Below are 18194 nucleotides of genomic sequence, written 5' to 3' on the forward strand. Positions count from 1 at the left end.
AGGCGTCTGTCCCATACAGACCTGTCTCCTGGAACCTCTCCAGCTGCTCGCTGCTGAGCTCCTTGATGGCAGCCATGACGGCCTTGAAGGCGCCCTTGAGGCGCCGGCCCAGCACGGTGTGCTCGGGCTCGGCCCTCAGCCGCACGCCGTACCTGCTCTTGTCCGCAGACAGCGTCAGCGCCCGCACGTTCAGCTCCTGCAGGGACACACAAACGGGACACAGCCTCAACAACGCCGCCAGGGAGGAGGCAAGTGACGAGGTGCAAGGTTTGTATGGGGTTGTCTCTATGGACCAAGTCGCTGGCCAGCAAACAAAGCCAACACCGAACCCACCCTGAGCAGCAGAGCCCAAGCTCACCCTCAGCCTCCAGACAGCGGCTCTTTGTTGTTTTCAGACAGCTCTCATCTCAAATCAGCCCCCTGCTCAACAGCCCTTTTTACTTCCCCCTCACAGCTGCCTGAAGAGCTTAACTGTGGGCCTGATATTTCTGGGTCTGAGAGATACTAGCCTGCTAGCAGCTGCTAACTTTTTCCCAAGGAAAAAGTTCTAACGCCTTACAAAAGGTAGTAAGAATTAGACAATAAAGCCTTTTTCTATGCTCTTCATTTTCTGAAATATTTGGAGTCTCTCATCTTTCTTTCATGTCCTACAACAACACTAAACCCATTCCCTCTGTGTGCAGGGGTGAAGCCAATGGCCACCATGGCAGAGGAGGGAGGGAAAATTTCCATCTCCATCTCCAAAGGCAGGGCTCAGGAGGGAAAATTCTGCTGGAACAGTCCTTTCAGAATACATCAAGCCAGGAAACCATAACCAACCATTTTATGGTTGAGGTTGTACAAAATGGCAACATTTTGTCTCCTTCTTACATGTTTATTCCAGCCCTTCACTGCGCATAAAACCAGCTTGCTCAGAAAAGCTTCTGGCTGTGCCTTGAAGCCAAAACAGCTTTATAAAACCTGCACAGACTTCAGGAGCGGGCCCAGACACTGCAGCAATGTGTGCGACGATTTTTCTGAGTTACAGGTGCAGATTCTGTCCCCGTGTCTGAAGGGAATATAGTGGTGCTGTGGGAAGTTTTACACAACAACTGATTGAGAAGACAACGCAGTTTTCATATGAGGAAAGACCAAGGCTGGAACTCTTTGGAGAGAAGAAAGCTGAAGGGGGATATGACTGGGGTTGGAAAACATGAGACACAGCCCTGCACATACATTTCACTGCAATCCAGCAGGTTCTGTCTGCCAGGCTGCTCAATACTTGAAGCATTTGGTGTTTAATGCCCACTGGATGGTGGTCAGAGCTCCCATCACCATCCTACAGCAACACCAGGTGCACTTGGCAAACAAGCTGCTCCAAGGCATTTAGGAAGCAGAAGTAAATGGCAGCATCAGCATGACAGGACTAGCAAGTAGCCAAACATTTGGATAGAGAAATAATGCTTAAATACAACCTCTGAGCTGCAGACTAATTCCCTAGGAAGTCCTGCTGACATGAGGAGCCAAGAACACAACTGAATCTAATTTTATTTAATATATCTTTTAGGAAATCTAATGAAAATTACGCACTTCAGAAATTCAGTTTCAATGGGGTGATGCTGGAAATGAGCCCATAAGTTGTAAATGACAACCGCATGGGGGAAAAGAAATAATAATCCAAAAAATAGCTCAAATTGAAAGATGACTTTGGGCCTGATTAGATAAATCACAGAGAAGCCAACTCCATCAGGACAAGTTTTCTGTACTAATTAGATTAGAAAATAATTCTTCTGTACACATTATCCATTTAAAAACCCAGAATGAGTCTTAGAAAAACAAACAAAAAGAATCTGTATCTTAGGTCTGTTTACAACTATCTCAGTGCTTTGACTTAAAATAATTCTTAATTTTATCTTCCTAATTACTCAAAATTAGCTCCTTAACACATCTTTCAAGTGTCATGTGGACATACTGAGGCAACCAGCCCTTCCCACGACCAGCTGGAAGAGCAGTGCATGGAATGCCTGAACATACAAGAGCCTTTAGCTGGTGCCATGTGCCCCAGCTAAGTCCAGTCCTCAGAAGAGAGACAGAAATGTCAGAAATGCTGTGCTTCAGCTGGGCTGGGCTCTCTTAGCAGGCAGCCTGAAAAGTACTCATTATGTAATAGTGCAAGAAATGAAAAACTGCTAAGCCCCCCAGCCACAGCTCCTGTGTCAGATAATTCAGCCCCATCACAGGCTGGGTCCATGGGTTTGATGGAGAAGTCAATTTTCTGTTTCACAGCAGCCCTACACAGGGCGAGGGGTCGGAGGGAATACATAGGTTGGATGGAAACAAGATTCTGACTGTGCACAGAGTCAGATTTACTCAGAGAAAACCTTTCCCTGGAAGCAGTTGGGAAGAGAAGTCCTGACCCAGGCTTTTAAGAGGCCTCAAACAGAAATGAATAAACTGCAACTGTGTCCAGTTGCTGGAGCCCTCTGGGTTTACTTCATTTTGTGAGCTTGGCTATTTTTGCATGACAACTCTATAATCTGGCAAGTTCTAATATTAAAATCCATTTATTGAAACGACTTGCTGCATTCTGGAGATGAGAGAGCAGCACTGCAGATCAAAGACTACAGCTCCTTCTGCAAAAGCGATGAATGAAATTTCTGAAGAATTGACAAGTATATTTTTCCAATTCTTTTGTCAGCAACTACACAAAATTAAATGGTGTAATTCCCCTTACCCATTACCTCTGGCATCTGCAAATTTACTTCTGGCAATCACTGATGGTTCTAAAGCTCTGAATAGGCAGGAGGTTGATGAACAAAGCTGCAAATGCAGCCCAAGCAATGCTGCCCAGCCTGCCTGTAATCACTGACCTCTTTAGCTCTGCACCATCCAGTAAACAACAGGATTGATTGCCATGCAGTACAATAAAACACACACTAAGCTCCAGGAGCAGCTTGTTGAATTTTAAGACACATAATAAAACAGGACAATAGACAGTACTTTGTGTTTGTGCTTCCACAAAGGCATCTGAGTTTGTTTTAGTTCATCTCTCCAGAAGAGACACTTTTGTCTGCAGCAGCAAAGGAATATAAATCAAAACATACTAATGTTCAATCCAATTACATAATAATTTAAAATTTTTTAGCTTCTTTTGTTACCTTTCATTAGCTGTAGAAGCTGACAACGAATTTTGGTAACTAATCTTTTGGAAGTAATTTGAGGAAGCAAACCTCATCTCCCTTAAAACTGGATTCTCTACAATCTACAAATTCATTTTTCAGATCCAAAAAATGGGACGGACATTAGCCTAAATTTCACAGAATTCTGCTATTGAAGAGATTCAGATATTGAAAGAACTATAATTAATAATAACAGCAATTCTGAAGAGAGGGATCCTAACTGCCAAGTCTGAGAGCAATAATCAATAAGTTAACATGACAGAAAAGCTTTACAGTCCCACTTGCAGATCAATTACAATTTTTTAAATTAAAATCCCTCTAGTGAACAATTCTAAAGCATTTCACTCCCACAGTAACTAAAAGCAAGCAGCATACAGCACTGATGTAGAGGTCCTGTGCACTGAACTGTGACTTCCTGAGCTGTGCTCATACCCCCAGCAGAATTTTTAGAGACTTGCCACAGATGTGCATTTAAGCTTGGGGAAAGCTGGCATTGCTGGAATTATATATAACATGTGTCGGAGGTCCTCCCGTGCTTCATCTCCTCAATTCCCAGACTGACATGGCTGCCCTCACCAAGACAAAGTGAGGTGAGCTGATCCTCCTTGGGAAGATGCACATTTTTGTTCTCTTTGTCAAGGTAAAGCAGCTGACCTTGACAATGGCAACTTCAACCATGACATGATGGCATATTTTAAGCCTGTGAGCAGATCTGCTGTTACAGATTCCTCACTGAAGGGAAGAAAGAGCCCTTAGGCTGCCAGGAACAGGCACAGGATAAGGGGCACAAGGGAAAACCCCCTCAGATCCTGCACTGCCAGTGCTTACTGGGAACAGAACAAGAATTTTGTGTCACTGATCCCTGAAGATGGATTTCATGGCTTTAGAGAATGCAAACAGTTCAGATTCTAACAGCCTCTCAGTCAGGCTGTAGGACTAAGTATTTCTCAACACCAAACTGACTTTGACACATCACCTACTGATATCCCCTTTGATAACAGCTCTCTTGGAAACTCATTTCAACTGTGAGTTGTTAATATGGTCAACAGGGAAGGCTGTTCAGCTGACCAACAGCCAGAATTCCCTCAAACATGCTGTTCTTACCTCAAGTACGTACTTCTCTAAAGCCCTGATGTTTTCCAGAGCCTCTGGATCCTGGTGGATAACTACTACTTCTTTCAAAGGATACTGGGGGGAAAAAAAACCCAAAGCAGAAAGTTAACTCTTCAGTTTTCCCAGGTTTATCCCAAAGCTACAAAGCTGTTACACATTCCCAGGGTACGACAAGAGATATGAGGAGTTCTAACCTTGACTGGGATGGTTTTTCTGTCTCTGATAACTCGTCCCAGCTCAATCACAGACTGCAAACAAGAAACGGCACTCTCAATTTTTTTGTTGATGAGATCCTCCCTAGATTAGAAAGGAAACATAATTGCTTCATTTTCATCACATCTCTTTGAGCAGACTGAAAACATTTTTTTACTTCTTTTTTTTTTTTTTTTTTTTTTTTTTTTTTACCCCCTTCTCTGACATCTCCTGCAATAGACTCAATTATGCCCTGGTTGGGGCAATTTGAAAAATGAACAAACAGGCTTTTCCTCTCTCTTTCTGGAGAAGATGAGGAGGAAATAACATGTTGAAAACAAATACCAGAGCTATTTTAACATCTTTTGTTAGCACCTCTCACAAGGTGCAGAGGATTGAGTCATACAACCTGTTCTAGTAATAGCCAATAAAAAGTACAATTTACATTAATAGTATCATAAGAAGATGAAGAAAGATATTATAAATAGGGTACTTTTAGCAACAATGAATTCCCTTTAACAACAATTCACTGGATCGCCATTTATCACCTTTTTCAGAAATTGCAGATATTTGAGCTTGATGTTTTAGAATTTTAACATCTTCCCTGGCTCAATAATTTTAACACCCTTCAATTTTTTGAGGAAAGGCAGAATTGGGGTTTTTTTTGCCTTTTGGCATTTATTTGGGGGTGGGGAGAGGATTTGGGCTGAATTTTTGGCACTTTTTTTTTTAAGGCAGTTGACATTTCCATCTTATTTGAAATGTACAAGCAGCGAAATGTTCTGATAACGTGGTTTTCCTGATTTGTTGAGTAGATGCACTAATTGGGCAGCTCCTTTAAAACCATTCAGGTATCAAGGCAAGAGCAGAAGTACTGGTTAAAAAGACAGATATTAAAAAAATGAAATGAACACAGATACTTGCTGTAATCTAAGGAGCAAAAGTACTGGGATGAAAACCACAACTCCAGTAAGGACTGGCCAGAAAAAGAGAGCTGGTGAAGCAAAACTTACAGCTGAAATATGCCCATTGCAGCATTAAGGCTTTGAGTTCGTTCTACCTCTTTTCAAGCTTTTATTCTTCCAAAAATCAGTTCCTGAGCGTCATTTTCCAACAACTTGGAAACAGGGAAATTACAAGATGGAATATTTTCCTCCCAGAAAGCTTCATACAGGATTACGTGACAGCATTTCAATATGACTGAACAACATTGTAGAGCCACAACTTGAGAGTACTTTTCAAAGAGTGAATGCAAATCCACAGAATTTAATGCAACCCATCTGTTCCAGACACTGAGCAACCGAGCACAACCTCGCTGGGGTTTTAACATAGGTGTTGAGTTAAGCTCAGCTGTGAGAGTGGCCAAATCCTTCAGCTTTATCTGCACTCACTGTACTGGTAAAGTGGTGTTTTCTGTAACTGCATCCAAAAAGCTCTCTTCCTATTAATTGACAGAATTTTGCTTATGCTGTATCAGAAAACTTTCAAAGTAAATGCAGTGATGTGCTTTGCAACTCCAGGTGAAACTCTTAACTCCAACAATACTCTGGATTTGAAAAGGCTTTTTTCTATGGGACAAGTGAACAACTGATACTCAGGGGATCCAACAAATCCCACAGACTAGTAACAGACAAAAACACAAACAAAATGCAATACAGAGAAAAGTGGTGCAAGCCTCAAATGCATCCCACATTTGTTTGATGCAGCAGCAAGTCAGCACTAACTGCAGTGAAGAGTGACTAAGCCACTTTTAAATGCTTGTGCTAGGCCCATGTCTGAACTGAGTCCCTGCAAACAACTCCCCATCCTTCCCTGACTCCCTTCTACAGGAGCCCAGACCTATTCCTGGCAGCTCCCTGATGAGGGTGGCATTCCTTGATTACATATTCTTCACAGCACTTGCCCAGGGAACAGAAAATCAGCACCATCATTATGTCAATCTCCAGCTCCCTGTTGCAATAACTCTCACTATTAATGCTCTCACAAAGACCATACACCCTCCTCAAAGCATGCAGCAGCCATAAAAAGATACACCATTAGAGAAGGTTTAAATTTTTAAACTGGGAAGTATCAAGGTCAGAATCCCCTGTCCTTGAGGGTTTTCACACTGAGCTGCAACGCTGAAGGGAAGTTTTTTCTCTTATTTTCAGATACCCAGAGCAAAGACAGTGCTGCAGGAACTAAACGCAGGAACTTAATCCACTGCAATACCAGTGATATCTCTGATCATTTAGGGCCTTTCACAGTAAGGCACTACAGCTTTGAGCCAACACACAGTTTGAGGAGCAAAAAAAGGATATTCCTGCCCACCATAAGAAAATACGAATTAGGAACATACATTCCTCCTAATTGCTTTCTTTCCTATCTCCAGTCCCTTAAGCTAACACATATATACTGCCTAAATATGGAGGGAAAATTCCCAGCTAAAATTGAGGGTGGAGTATGAAGTGTACTGCAAGAGAAACGTTTTCCTACAGCAAAGAGACTAAAATTCATCAGATCTTTATCAAAATATAAACTTTCTGTGCTCACAGAAATGAACATGTTCACTAGCATCCTAATGTCTTTTCAGAGACAGAGGAGAATTTACACTATTAAAGCAGTTTGGTTTCTTGTTATGCAGTTTTAAACACAAGTGACGGAGCACTGTTCTGTGAAATAAAAAAAAAAACCAAACCAAAAAACCCCCAAAAACACACACACACACACAAAAACAACAACAACAACAAAAAAAAAAACCAAAAAAACCCAAAAAACAAACAAACACCACCAAAAAACCCTCAAACCCCAAAAATGATCAAAAATCCTCCAACAAACAACCAAACCTCAATTTTGCCATCTCCAAGCTGCCTCTTACCTGACTTGGGGCAGCATGAGGTAGTGGATGCTCTCAGTGTTCTTCTCCTGGACCGAGGCTGGATCAATGAGTGTTTTCAGATTTTGGTACATCAGTTCAGTGATAAATGGAGTATATGGTGCCTGGAATGTTGCATTCAATCACCAGCTTGCTTTTATTGCTTGTACATTATGAATCAGTAATACCATGAATTACATAAGGACAGTTCAGCAAAAACAATGCTTACACCGTGTCTGCAATTGGGATGTTATTCAAAATGCAGACTGAAATAAATAATGGCATTCACACTACTTATTTACCTCCTGGCTGATATTTAAATGTTATTTTTGGGCATCAGGGAAGAAATTATAATGTGTCCTTATCAATCACGTGATACAGGCTTTCCTTCTACTACCATGGGGCAGATAAGCAAATAAAAGGGAAGGATGGAAAATGAACTGTGCTATACAAAGATGCTTTTACATTAACTGCTTTAAGGTGTTATTGAGAGTGGGGGGTAATTAATTCCCTTACCATGAGTCTGCACATGGAGAACAAGACACTAAACAAAGTTTCCAGGGCCATAATGCAGTCCTCAGTCCCATTCTCGCCCTGAATGAAGAATTCACAAAGAACAAAAAAGAAGTGATTTTAGGATCAGGAAAGGCATTTAAATAGGCTTCAAAAGTTTCCTATGTTAATACAATACACTTGTTTTCCAGACTGTATTAACTTTGGTCAATTCCACTGAGCAAGTGCAACAGCATGACTGGGCATTTTGGTTGGTTTTTCCCACAAAGCAGAGAGGAGAGAAAACAGTTAAATTTTGTGCCACTCCCAGGCAAAAAGTGACAGCATTTAAAGCCAAGATCTTGTGTGAAGCTGCCACAAATCCCATTAGCAGGGAGCGCAAGGCCTTTGTTGCCAGTGCAGCAGCTGATGCCTACCTTGAGTCTCCTGCGGTTCATTCGGATGTACCAGTTGGTCAGAACATCCACAAACTTCACCAGCCGAGGCACCACCGTGTACAGCCTGTAAGCTGCAAGGGAAAATGGTTCCTGCAGGTCAAATCTGCCCTCTACCAGCCCCTCACTTAGAAACCATATCAGCATTTACAGTCCTGGTGTTAAAACACAGCAGAAAGCTTCAAAAAGTGACTAAATATTGATAATTTTACAACTGTATTTTGAATATGCATGGCATCACTCTCATGCTCAAGACAAACACGTTCCCCCTTCCTAAATTGCTTCCCTAATCCCACACAAACAGACATTACAGGAGCCTTATGCTTTTATCTGACTGGTAAAGAGGATAGTGGATAAGAGACTATTAATGGCAGGAGATTGGGCAAATCCTCCATTTGCACATGCTGCAAACACAGCCAAGGCACTGCGAGTTGAACAGAAACTACAGCCCAACCAGAAAACAAATTTTTCTTAATTACTGCCTCCTTTAGCTCAGCAGATTCAAAATGAGACGCCTACCTCAACCAAGTCTCTCCAAATTAATTACTGTTCGCTATTTTTCTAAGTAACAAGGTAAGCTAAAATGTGAAGTAGCAGCAAGGCTGAGGAGGTAAGAGATAAACAGAGCTGTATTTTCAAGTTCTGAAATCATGGAAAGCTGCCAGCACCAAGGTCATCACCGACATCACTACGCAACAGGGAAACAAATTTCAGCTGTTCCTGAGAATACTGGGGAGATAAGGGTGATGGACCTTACACAGGACTCAATTTGCTAAGGAAAAACTTGTATTTAACTTTTCCAAAAGCCAAGAGCTTCTTGAGCTCAATTCTGAAGCAGTTTCATTAATCAAGCAGCTACTGAGTAAATGGACTGTGGCTTTAAAAGCTTTACCACACTTTTCACTGTGTTTTGTAAAGCAGAAGTGTTTTTAGAGGCAGAGAATTGAGATTTAAATCTAAAAACGAAACACCCAGAAGATTCACACCATGGTGGGGAAGACATTATTTACTCAGGAATTTGTATTCTTTAAAAAATCCTAACCTTTCCTCTAGCTATGCATTAGTTATTAGGGGACCTGTTATAAACAAATTTTAAAATAATCAAAAATCCCACCCTTCAGGGACAGTGTATCTTTAACAAGAAATACAGTATTAGCCTGGAAAAAATGCATTTCTGTTCTCAATAGCTATAACCAATTTGTGAAATCTGCTTTTTTGTAAGAGGAAAAAGACATAGATGTACATGGAGATACTTCACGCTTCTTTTCATTTCAGTCATCAGGAGAAAAGATGTTTTACTAAAACACGTGCTTGTATTGGGCACTTTAGGAGAAAATAAAAGCCTAATAAGGCTTATAGATCTTTAATACAGAATTCTAACATCCCTGAAACACATCAGGTTTCAACACAATGTAACTTGTGCCATTTTCCATGAATATTGGGAATGGGGCTGGGCCTCCTCTTCTGCAGTTGCACACAATCCTGAAGGCAAAGCTCTCCCTGTGCAGGACCAACAGAGCTGCTCCCCCTCTCTGCAGTTTTCCAGGCTCTCTCAAGCGCCCCAGAGTTGGAGGGGGCACAGGTTGAGCCCCTTCAGTTGAGGCCAATCCCACACTGACCCCACCTGGGCTGACACTGCCACCTGTCCAAGTGCCAGCAGAAACTGGGGCAGAATTACCATAAACTGGACTCAATGGAAACATTTTTCCAGAGACAGGAGATGGGTGTAAAGTTCAGCTCCACTCTGAAAGACACTGAATGAAATGGAAGGAGAGCCCAGCAGCAGCATTTCCCTGCCAGTGGGGTCTCCTCAGCACTGTCAGTTTCAAACCTGTGTGTTCTTACACCCCATGACCTCCAGGTGCAGGAATTTATATTTTTATTATCACCTTTATCAAGCATTTGACAGTATCAGTCACCATTATAATCTTCCCTTGTCTCTTCCTGACATTTTTCCTACTTGAAGTGATTCGAAGTAGAAAATCTTAAAAAAAAAAAATCCCAAAATAGGTTTGTAAAAGAGATTAGAGTATCATGTCACAGTACACAAATTCACTGCATCTCATTAAGATCTGCCTGACTGAATCCAGAGTTTATGCAAAAAAATAAATTGAAAAAATCTGTTTATTAATCCCCTCCAAATGAGACTGCCACTCATTTGATAAGCACATGATGTTATCTTCATCTAACACAAGACAACAGCATTGCATACCAACACTACTGCCTTGGAAGTCGTGACACTGTCATTTTCCAACAGTAACCCTCTTGTCCTGCTTGGAAGGATCTTCTTGCTTTGTAAAGATGGTCACTGACAGATCACTTTTTGTCAGCTTCATCTTCCTCAGAAATCCAGAGCAGATAATTCAAGTTTCTAGCCCTATATTCACCTTCCTACAAATATTTCTGTTTAAATCATGCACTGATCCAAGATCCCAGGTTCATGAACACACAAATTTTCTTCAGTCTCTCAGAGTATCTTCCTCTTAACATGCAGCACATAAACTTGCATAGGCTCTGCTTATTTCTGCTTGGAAACATATGAAACTCGACACAAAGCACCATCAAATTTCAAGGAAAACAACTTTCAGGAAAAAGCCACATTTTCAACAGTGAGAATCAGCTTTTATCATACTGCTTTAGGATTCTTTCCTCCTTTAATGTTCTTAGATGAGCTCACATGAATTCTGCTCATAACAAATGACCTGGTTTACCTATCACAGCAAGATAAACTCACTGGACTCGTCTTGGTGAGAGTGACTATCACATTACTCAGAGGGGGAAAGGAAGAGATGACTGCAGTGCAGGATTGTCCTATGTCCTCATGAACTCACATCTGCCACTTAGCTATTGCCTTATTATCTGTTATCTCACTTAGCACCTTCCATCCCAAGTCCAAGGCTTTTAATTTTTTTTTTCTGATGGCAACTTAAAATCACAAGCATTGAGGGGGGCTATTTATTTATTCATGAACAGGAGTAAAAATGGCCGAAGCCACCTTCTGTCCAATATCTGGGCTTCCAGTGCCCTCAAATGCACCAAAACCTCTTCAAATCCCATGGTGACTTTATCTGCAAATTTATCAACTACTTCAGGGGGTTCTTGCACCATCTCCTCTTTGCAATTAAGTGTCCCAATCTGGTGATGTGAGCATCAAGAGGTATGGGATGATGAAAAAGACAACTTGCAGGAAAAAAAACCTGGACAATATCTTCTTACGGCTTTCCTAATACCATCCATTTTGCTGCACACACTCCCACCCACAGCATGATTCCAAAGAAACCCTCTCTGTGGAACTATACCCACGAAGAACCTTTTGCCAGTGTTCATGTACCTCTCAAAATTATTTTATTCAGCTGACTTGAGCACTGCCCATTTTATCCCTTTTTTTAGACCTTCTCCAAATTCTATCTGGCTTCCTTTTCACTGCTGTCTTTCAGTGACTATTATAATATTATTAATTGCTCCAAGCACTGCAGCAGACGTTGTTACAGCAACAAGCTCCATCACTGAGCTCACAAGATTAGCTGTGACAAAAAAAAGCCTCATCACTTTTTGAAATCTCATGAACAAGCATAGCAAAATTTGACTTAACACCCATGAAAGAAGCATTCCATGGATTATGGCAGCTAATTAGAGGTTTCCTTCCTTTTATCAAAGTCTTTCATGGAATTTGGGAATCTCTGTACAGAAAGTCAAGTTATGCAATCAAACATGTAACACCCCCAGACCCCCTGAGCAAAAATGCATACCTGCCATTTCAGCTTTCAAGAACTGGATGAGGGACTGGGTGAAAGAAATAATCCATTTATCCATGATGTTATTGCTCTCCTTAACTGTGTTCTCATTGTAAAGGAATTCTCTTCCCTCATCCTATCATCAAAACACAAATCACATTTCCAAGTCATCAGGGTATATAACCAAACCATTATATTATAATATATTATATTGTATTATATTATATTGTATTGTATTATATTATATTGTATTATATTATATTGTATTATATTGTATTATATTATAATCTGCCAGTCACCACTATTTTGGCATTTTCCCTGAGTTACAGTGGTTTCCTACCAGCAAACATTAAATTCCAGACACAGGTATGTAAGAGCAGGAGCTGTGGAAAACCTGTCCCCCACTGCTGCCTCACCACAACCTTCATCTGCAAAGGAGGCTGCTGATTTGGGCCAGTTAAAGCAGATAAAAAGCAGGACCAATCCTTTCCCTGTGTGCAAGGCGAGCCCCAGCCTCCAGATAGAGGGTAGGATCCTTGAATTTACACTGCTCCTTCATCCAGGAGGAACTGAGGCATTTCTAAGGAATTTACTAAGCAGACTATCAGGCCTAGAAACAAGGCTGTAATTTTTTTAAGAACATGTGACAATTTCAACACATTAAAACACAGATGAATGCAGCAACGTGAAAAAACAGGTGGACTGGAATTTCTAGCATCCATCAAATGCACAGAGTGAATTTTTACTGCTTTCTGGAGCACTGATGTTTGCAGCCATCTGCAAAATAGCATCACTTTGCTGGTTCTGCAGGACCTTGCAAGCAAGACCATGTCTGTGCCTGCTCTGACTCTTTCCTACATTCTTACAACAGGCTGGAAAAAGGTCTTGGGGTTTTTTTTTATTTACAAACAGTATTTAACAGCTGGTTTTAAAAGCCTTTAGACTTTCTCTTCCCTCAGAGTCCAGATGAAAAAACCTGTTTGGATTATTCAACCCAGAAACTACGGATCTGCTTTCACAGTACAAAGGAGAAGATTCATAGGAAAGAAATGCAGAAGATCAATCCCAGTGTGAGGTCAGCAGTCTTTAACCAACTACAATGAAAGGGAGAATTACAATAAGCATTAAATCACTATTATACCTGATCCAGGACACTGGGATTTACTTTCTCTCTTGCAGGAAGCAGAACGCAATGAAGCTGCTTAAAACCGTGCATGAAATCTAATTTAAGCATTATCGCCTCCAATAGCACATTCTTTTACCTAATATGGTGCATAGGAAGGATTTTGTTAATTAGAAAGAAAAAAATCCATCTACTGAATTTCCAAAACTATCTCCTTAAGCAACTGGATTTTCCATTGGGATCTTCCATCCCCAGTTGACCTAACATTCCAAGATTTAATGGGATTACAGCAAAAAGCATAAAGGTCACTTTAGACAACTCAAAGGTCACACAGGATAAACAAGTGTATTTTGGGGGTACCATCTAGGTTTGTCTGATGAACGCTGTCTAGGGATCTTAAAAAAAAAAAAAAAGACTTGTTAAATATTAGGATCTGGAGTTAGAAATTTTTCTTCCACAAAGAGGTTGCTAAACCAGATAAACACAATTGTCTTAGTCAGCTGTTTACTGCACTGATTTCTGAATTCAGCTTCCTTTATTGATTCAACTTACAGCTCTCCACAGTGACCAGGCTGCCACTGCAACTGCACATGTAGTACAAGGTTTGGAATTTTCATTTGCTCCCACTCTCCCCTAAAAGTCTGCACTAAACCTGCTGTCATTTATTTCAGCTGAAAGATTAAAATTGGTTTCAATAGAAACCATACAATATACACATCAAATCTTCAATTTTAATGAAAAATTACACTAAGAAAGACATTTTAATCTTGCTTTCACTCTGGAAGTGTAGAAACCCCTGTCACTCATGCAGCATTTTTAGTAGACTTCAAATGTAACCTACGAGTCTAAAGCATTATTGCTTTTGTGGTTTGCCTTTCATTTCGTTCCATTTCTGAATCTTTTTTCTAAGTTGCATTTAAATAGAACTTTTTAAAAAATTACTGCCATGTTACAGAAGATCATCTCCCTGCTGTGGCTAATGTATTCAGGACTGAGTATTCCCAAGTTAAGCATTTTAATGCAGATTCATAATTGAAGTTCCTGTAAATGAGTTAGCTCAAGAAACTGTCACAGCAGCCACTACCGAAAATAGCTTTCCTGACTCATTTGCACTTCTGCTCATGTTCAGTGTGTGTGGTGCAGAGCACTGATGTCAGTGCAGAGGAACCTGCAGCCCAAGTGACAGAACCTGAGGGACGGATCCCCCCTGGGACAGATCCCCCTGCACTGGAGCTGTGCTGGCTACACCACACAGAGGAAGAGCAAAGAAAAAGCAGCAGCACTAAGGCAGGATCAGTGGGAACTGCTTAGGAAACACCACCAGGAAAACCCAGCCAGGTTTAGCAGGGAGATCTCAGAAGGATCCCCTCCAGCACATGAGGCTTGAACTGGTGTTCCCAGGGTGTGAGGAGCAGCAGGATTGCTCAGTGTGTCCTGACCGCACAAACACCAGGTCTGGACCTCCAATTTCACATGTCTGAATGCAGCAGCATGCCACTGATGCGAAATAAAAGGGACTCAACAGCACTCTAATCTGAGAAACAGGAGCTGTCATGTCTTGGCAGTCCCCTACCCTCCTTCTCCTCCTTTCTATTTAATAAATTTGGTCAAGAAGAGAAACATGCAGGTGATTACAACTTTAAAAAGCATGGTACAAACAGCAAATAACAAATTAAGAGCAAGTATAATATAGAACCTGATCTAACTTAGACCAAGGAGATAAAGATCAGGTGACCTCCAGAGTCCAGACCTCCCCTCCAATATGAATTTCTGTACAATGCTGATTCCCTGTAACCCTGAAGAAGCAGAAAATCCCTTTCCCGCAGCACCCCCAGATGTGCACCTTGTGCTGCAGGATCTGAACGTTCTGCACCAGGAAGCGATAGGCATTGTACCAGGGCAGGAACACATCCTTCAGGATATCCCTCACTCCCTCCTCCTTAAACCTCAGGTTTTCCGCTCTCACCACGGGAGAATTGATCAGATACAACCTGCAAAATAAGAGCATAATACTTCAAAGCTTAAAACTGCACGAACTGAACATAAAACCATTTACTAGTAACTGCTACAGGAGTTTTTCTAATACAGAAAATATAAAATTTGAATTGAAATTTTTTTACTCTTTTTACTCTAGAACTTAACTGAAGTGCTAACACATGCTCAGATGCCATCACAGTATAAAACAAGCAGAGGTTGCATGGTTCATCTTTAGGATGGCACCTATTGTTTTGGTAATATTTTGAATTCCTCAGCCACTGCCCAGTATCTTTCTACTCAATCTTGTTCATCTCCTCAATTAAGAAAAGCTTTGGCAGAACTAAGGAGCAAAACAAAGCAGAGAAATCCAAGGGAAAGAGCAGAAATCAATGTTTGCAAGAAAGACAGCCCCAGAAGGGAACAAAGGATGTACTTCCTACAATACAAATGTGCCTCAGCTCCAGAGCAGATCTCAGCGACCAAAGCAGAGGATCCAGGTGACACCAACTATTCATACAAGGGACAGAAATGTCCCTCAGCTTCTTTGCTGTCTCTGATTAAAAAAAAAAAATCTTCATGCTTTATCCCACCTTCTTTCCCAAATAAACGTTCTGTCTTCAGAACTAAACTGGAATCTATCAAGTTAACTCAAAGAGAAACCAGGCCTTGCTCAGGTATCAAAAGAACTTGAATACAAACTTGATTTAGATACATTTAATTTAATTTTCCAAATATGAAAACCAAACCAAACATTTTTTCGTTTTAAGGACTGTGGCATTTTTCAATCCAAATTTATTAACCTATTTTCTCACATCTTTAAACTTTTAAAATCGTGACTCTAAACTAATATAACTTTACAGGCACTTCCTTTAGGAGGCTTTAAAATCTTAATGGGGTTTGACACAGCACATTCAAGAATATCAGACCATAAATTCTTCAGGAGAGAGAGCTTCTTGCATTAAAACTAATAGACAAAAATAGAGCTGCCAGAATAAACAGACAGCAGTGCAGTAGAGAAATGGGTTTTTTCAGTACTGGATTAAAAAAAACAAACCAAAACAACATTTTTAAACACAGATTCATAGAATGGCTTGGGTGGGAATGGACCTCAAAGATCACCCAAGTGAATTCGTACCTGAATTCAAATTACAAATCTACAGAAGTACAGAAAAATTAATGGCAATGAACTAGTAAGTCCTTAAATGAAACTAGAATTTAAGTCTATGCTTAAACCACACCTTCCTTCTATCACAATTATTTATATGCCACAGTTTGGTGGTGCTGTAGTATTGTTTTTTGGGGTTTTTTTTTTGTTTGCTTTAATAAAGCAGCCCTACCCTACCTTACAATATGTAAATGTTAAAAGAAGAGCAATTCCCTCAATTACTCCAATTCAAAGACACATTTATTCTATGAAAAGAGAAATAAGGCACACAAGAAAACAAGAGTTCCATCAGTTTACTTACACCCATTCAGTTACTCACTGGGCAGAAAACAAAACCTCCCTCAGATCAAGCATTATTGAGTTTACTGACAATGCATGAGAAAAAGTCATCTCTTCACCCCTCTTAACCAGCAGCTTGTTGCATTATTTCTTCTGCATTTTAAGACCAGGTTGAGAGGAGGATGTAACTCCTCACTTCTAACAGCAATCCTCACCCCAGCACAGAGAAAGCAAAGGCCTGGAAATACCATTACCAGCAAATTCCTTTTGACACAGTTCAGCTAGGACAGGTCGCCAGCCCAGGTCTCAGCAATACTGAAATGTAACTGGTTTGGCCCTTCTTACAGATTTCACTCAGGATTCAAATTTCACGAAGCTTTAAGCTGGGTTGTTAAATTTACTGTGCTGTTATTTCTGCTGTTTGCTCTTTCTACTCAATTCCATACTCATTTCACCAACTTATATCTATATTTTCCAGTGATCTATTTATCAAGCTACTGCTGAGAATACTTCAAAGCTGGAGTTAGAATATACATATATATTTGTGTACTGCAAAAGCTAAAGTAACTCGGCAGGGAAACAGTGCCAAGGAAAAAACCTCAGTTGTAGCTTTTGCTATAAACAGAGAACATCAAGCGCCTCAGAAAAGGCAGAGAACTGAATTGCAGAGCTTCTTCCACAAATGAGCCCAGGCAGCAATGCTTTTTACTCTCTGTGTGGGTGTAGGTATAAATAAATGTGACATTAAAGAATGAGTACACTGGCAGAAAAATGAATTAGCTTCTTAGAAATAAAAAAATAAAAAAAATTAAAAACCCAAAAAAACCCCACCAAAACCTGAATAATGGAAGTGTAACTTCTGGTGTTTGGATTTTTTTGGTTTGTTTATAAAAAAGGCAGTTGGGTTTCTTTCTTCAACAAGACATATCACCTGTGATTTAAAAATCTCCACTATGAGTAACTCCAATCCTTGTCACTCTTATTATTGCAGCTACCAACTCAGTGCTACCCTGCTAACCTACCTTGTTTATTTGTAAAGAGCAACCTTGATTAAAATCAGGAACTCTACCCAACTCTCCATTGTAAACGCGTACTAGGTCTTTTAAATGCTAAAGCTTGAAACACTCAGAACTTCACATTGATTCTTTTAAATTAGCTAGAATCAACAACCATCTTCGCCAAATAAACATTCAGCTTCCATTCAGGCCATCAGTTCTGTGTATAGCTGTAACACAGTGTGTGAGAGTTGAAGGGTTTCTTATAGATACAAGAATTACAGGGCTCTAGAGAAATGCCCAAGTAGTGCATTCCTGCAGTTACTAAAATGTCTTTTATGCACCTTTACCTCAAGGTACCACTTGATGCATGTAGCCAGTGCACTAAGTCAAAATACCAAGTGACTGTGTAATTACTTTATACGTTCCTGTAATTTTAATGAACCACTTGAACTGTCTTTAATCTCTGTTTGACCAGGACAACTTATCCACATGTATTAGGCCGCTCCACTTCTGCTCTTCTGGTGCCACTACTCTTAGGTGCAAATTATGTACTTGCATCCACAAAACCAAAACACTTCCCCTCTAGGAAATGTATGGTGCAAACAGGAAACAAATGTTTTGTGCATTATGCACAGACCCTTCTCTAAGCCAATG

General features: G+C 40.5%; 1 protein-coding gene across 2 annotated transcripts in view; it reads right to left on the reverse strand.

Moving 5' to 3' along the window:
• The window catches only part of IARS1 (isoleucyl-tRNA synthetase 1), a 94530-nt gene that overhangs the window by 19123 nt on the left and 57213 nt on the right, over window positions 1-18194 (reverse strand). For both annotated transcript variants that reach the window (XM_066195042.1, XM_066195043.1), the window contains exons 20-27: window positions 14965-15112; window positions 12014-12134; window positions 8247-8338; window positions 7834-7911; window positions 7321-7442; window positions 4466-4568; window positions 4263-4346; window positions 22-196 (exon numbers count right to left, since the gene is read on the reverse strand). In XM_066195042.1, coding sequence (XP_066051139.1) covers window positions 22-196; window positions 4263-4346; window positions 4466-4568; window positions 7321-7442; window positions 7834-7911; window positions 8247-8338; window positions 12014-12134; window positions 14965-15112 — 923 coding nt within the window. The remainder of the gene's footprint in view (window positions 1-21; window positions 197-4262; window positions 4347-4465; window positions 4569-7320; window positions 7443-7833; window positions 7912-8246; window positions 8339-12013; window positions 12135-14964; window positions 15113-18194) is intronic.

The sequence above is a fragment of the Chamaea fasciata genome, unplaced genomic scaffold (assembly GCF_029207755.1).
Source record: "Chamaea fasciata isolate MVZ Bird 193981 ecotype frontalis unplaced genomic scaffold, bChaFas1.0.hap1 SCAF_13, whole genome shotgun sequence".
In the NCBI taxonomy this organism is placed as follows: Eukaryota; Metazoa; Chordata; class Aves; order Passeriformes; family Sylviidae; genus Chamaea; species Chamaea fasciata.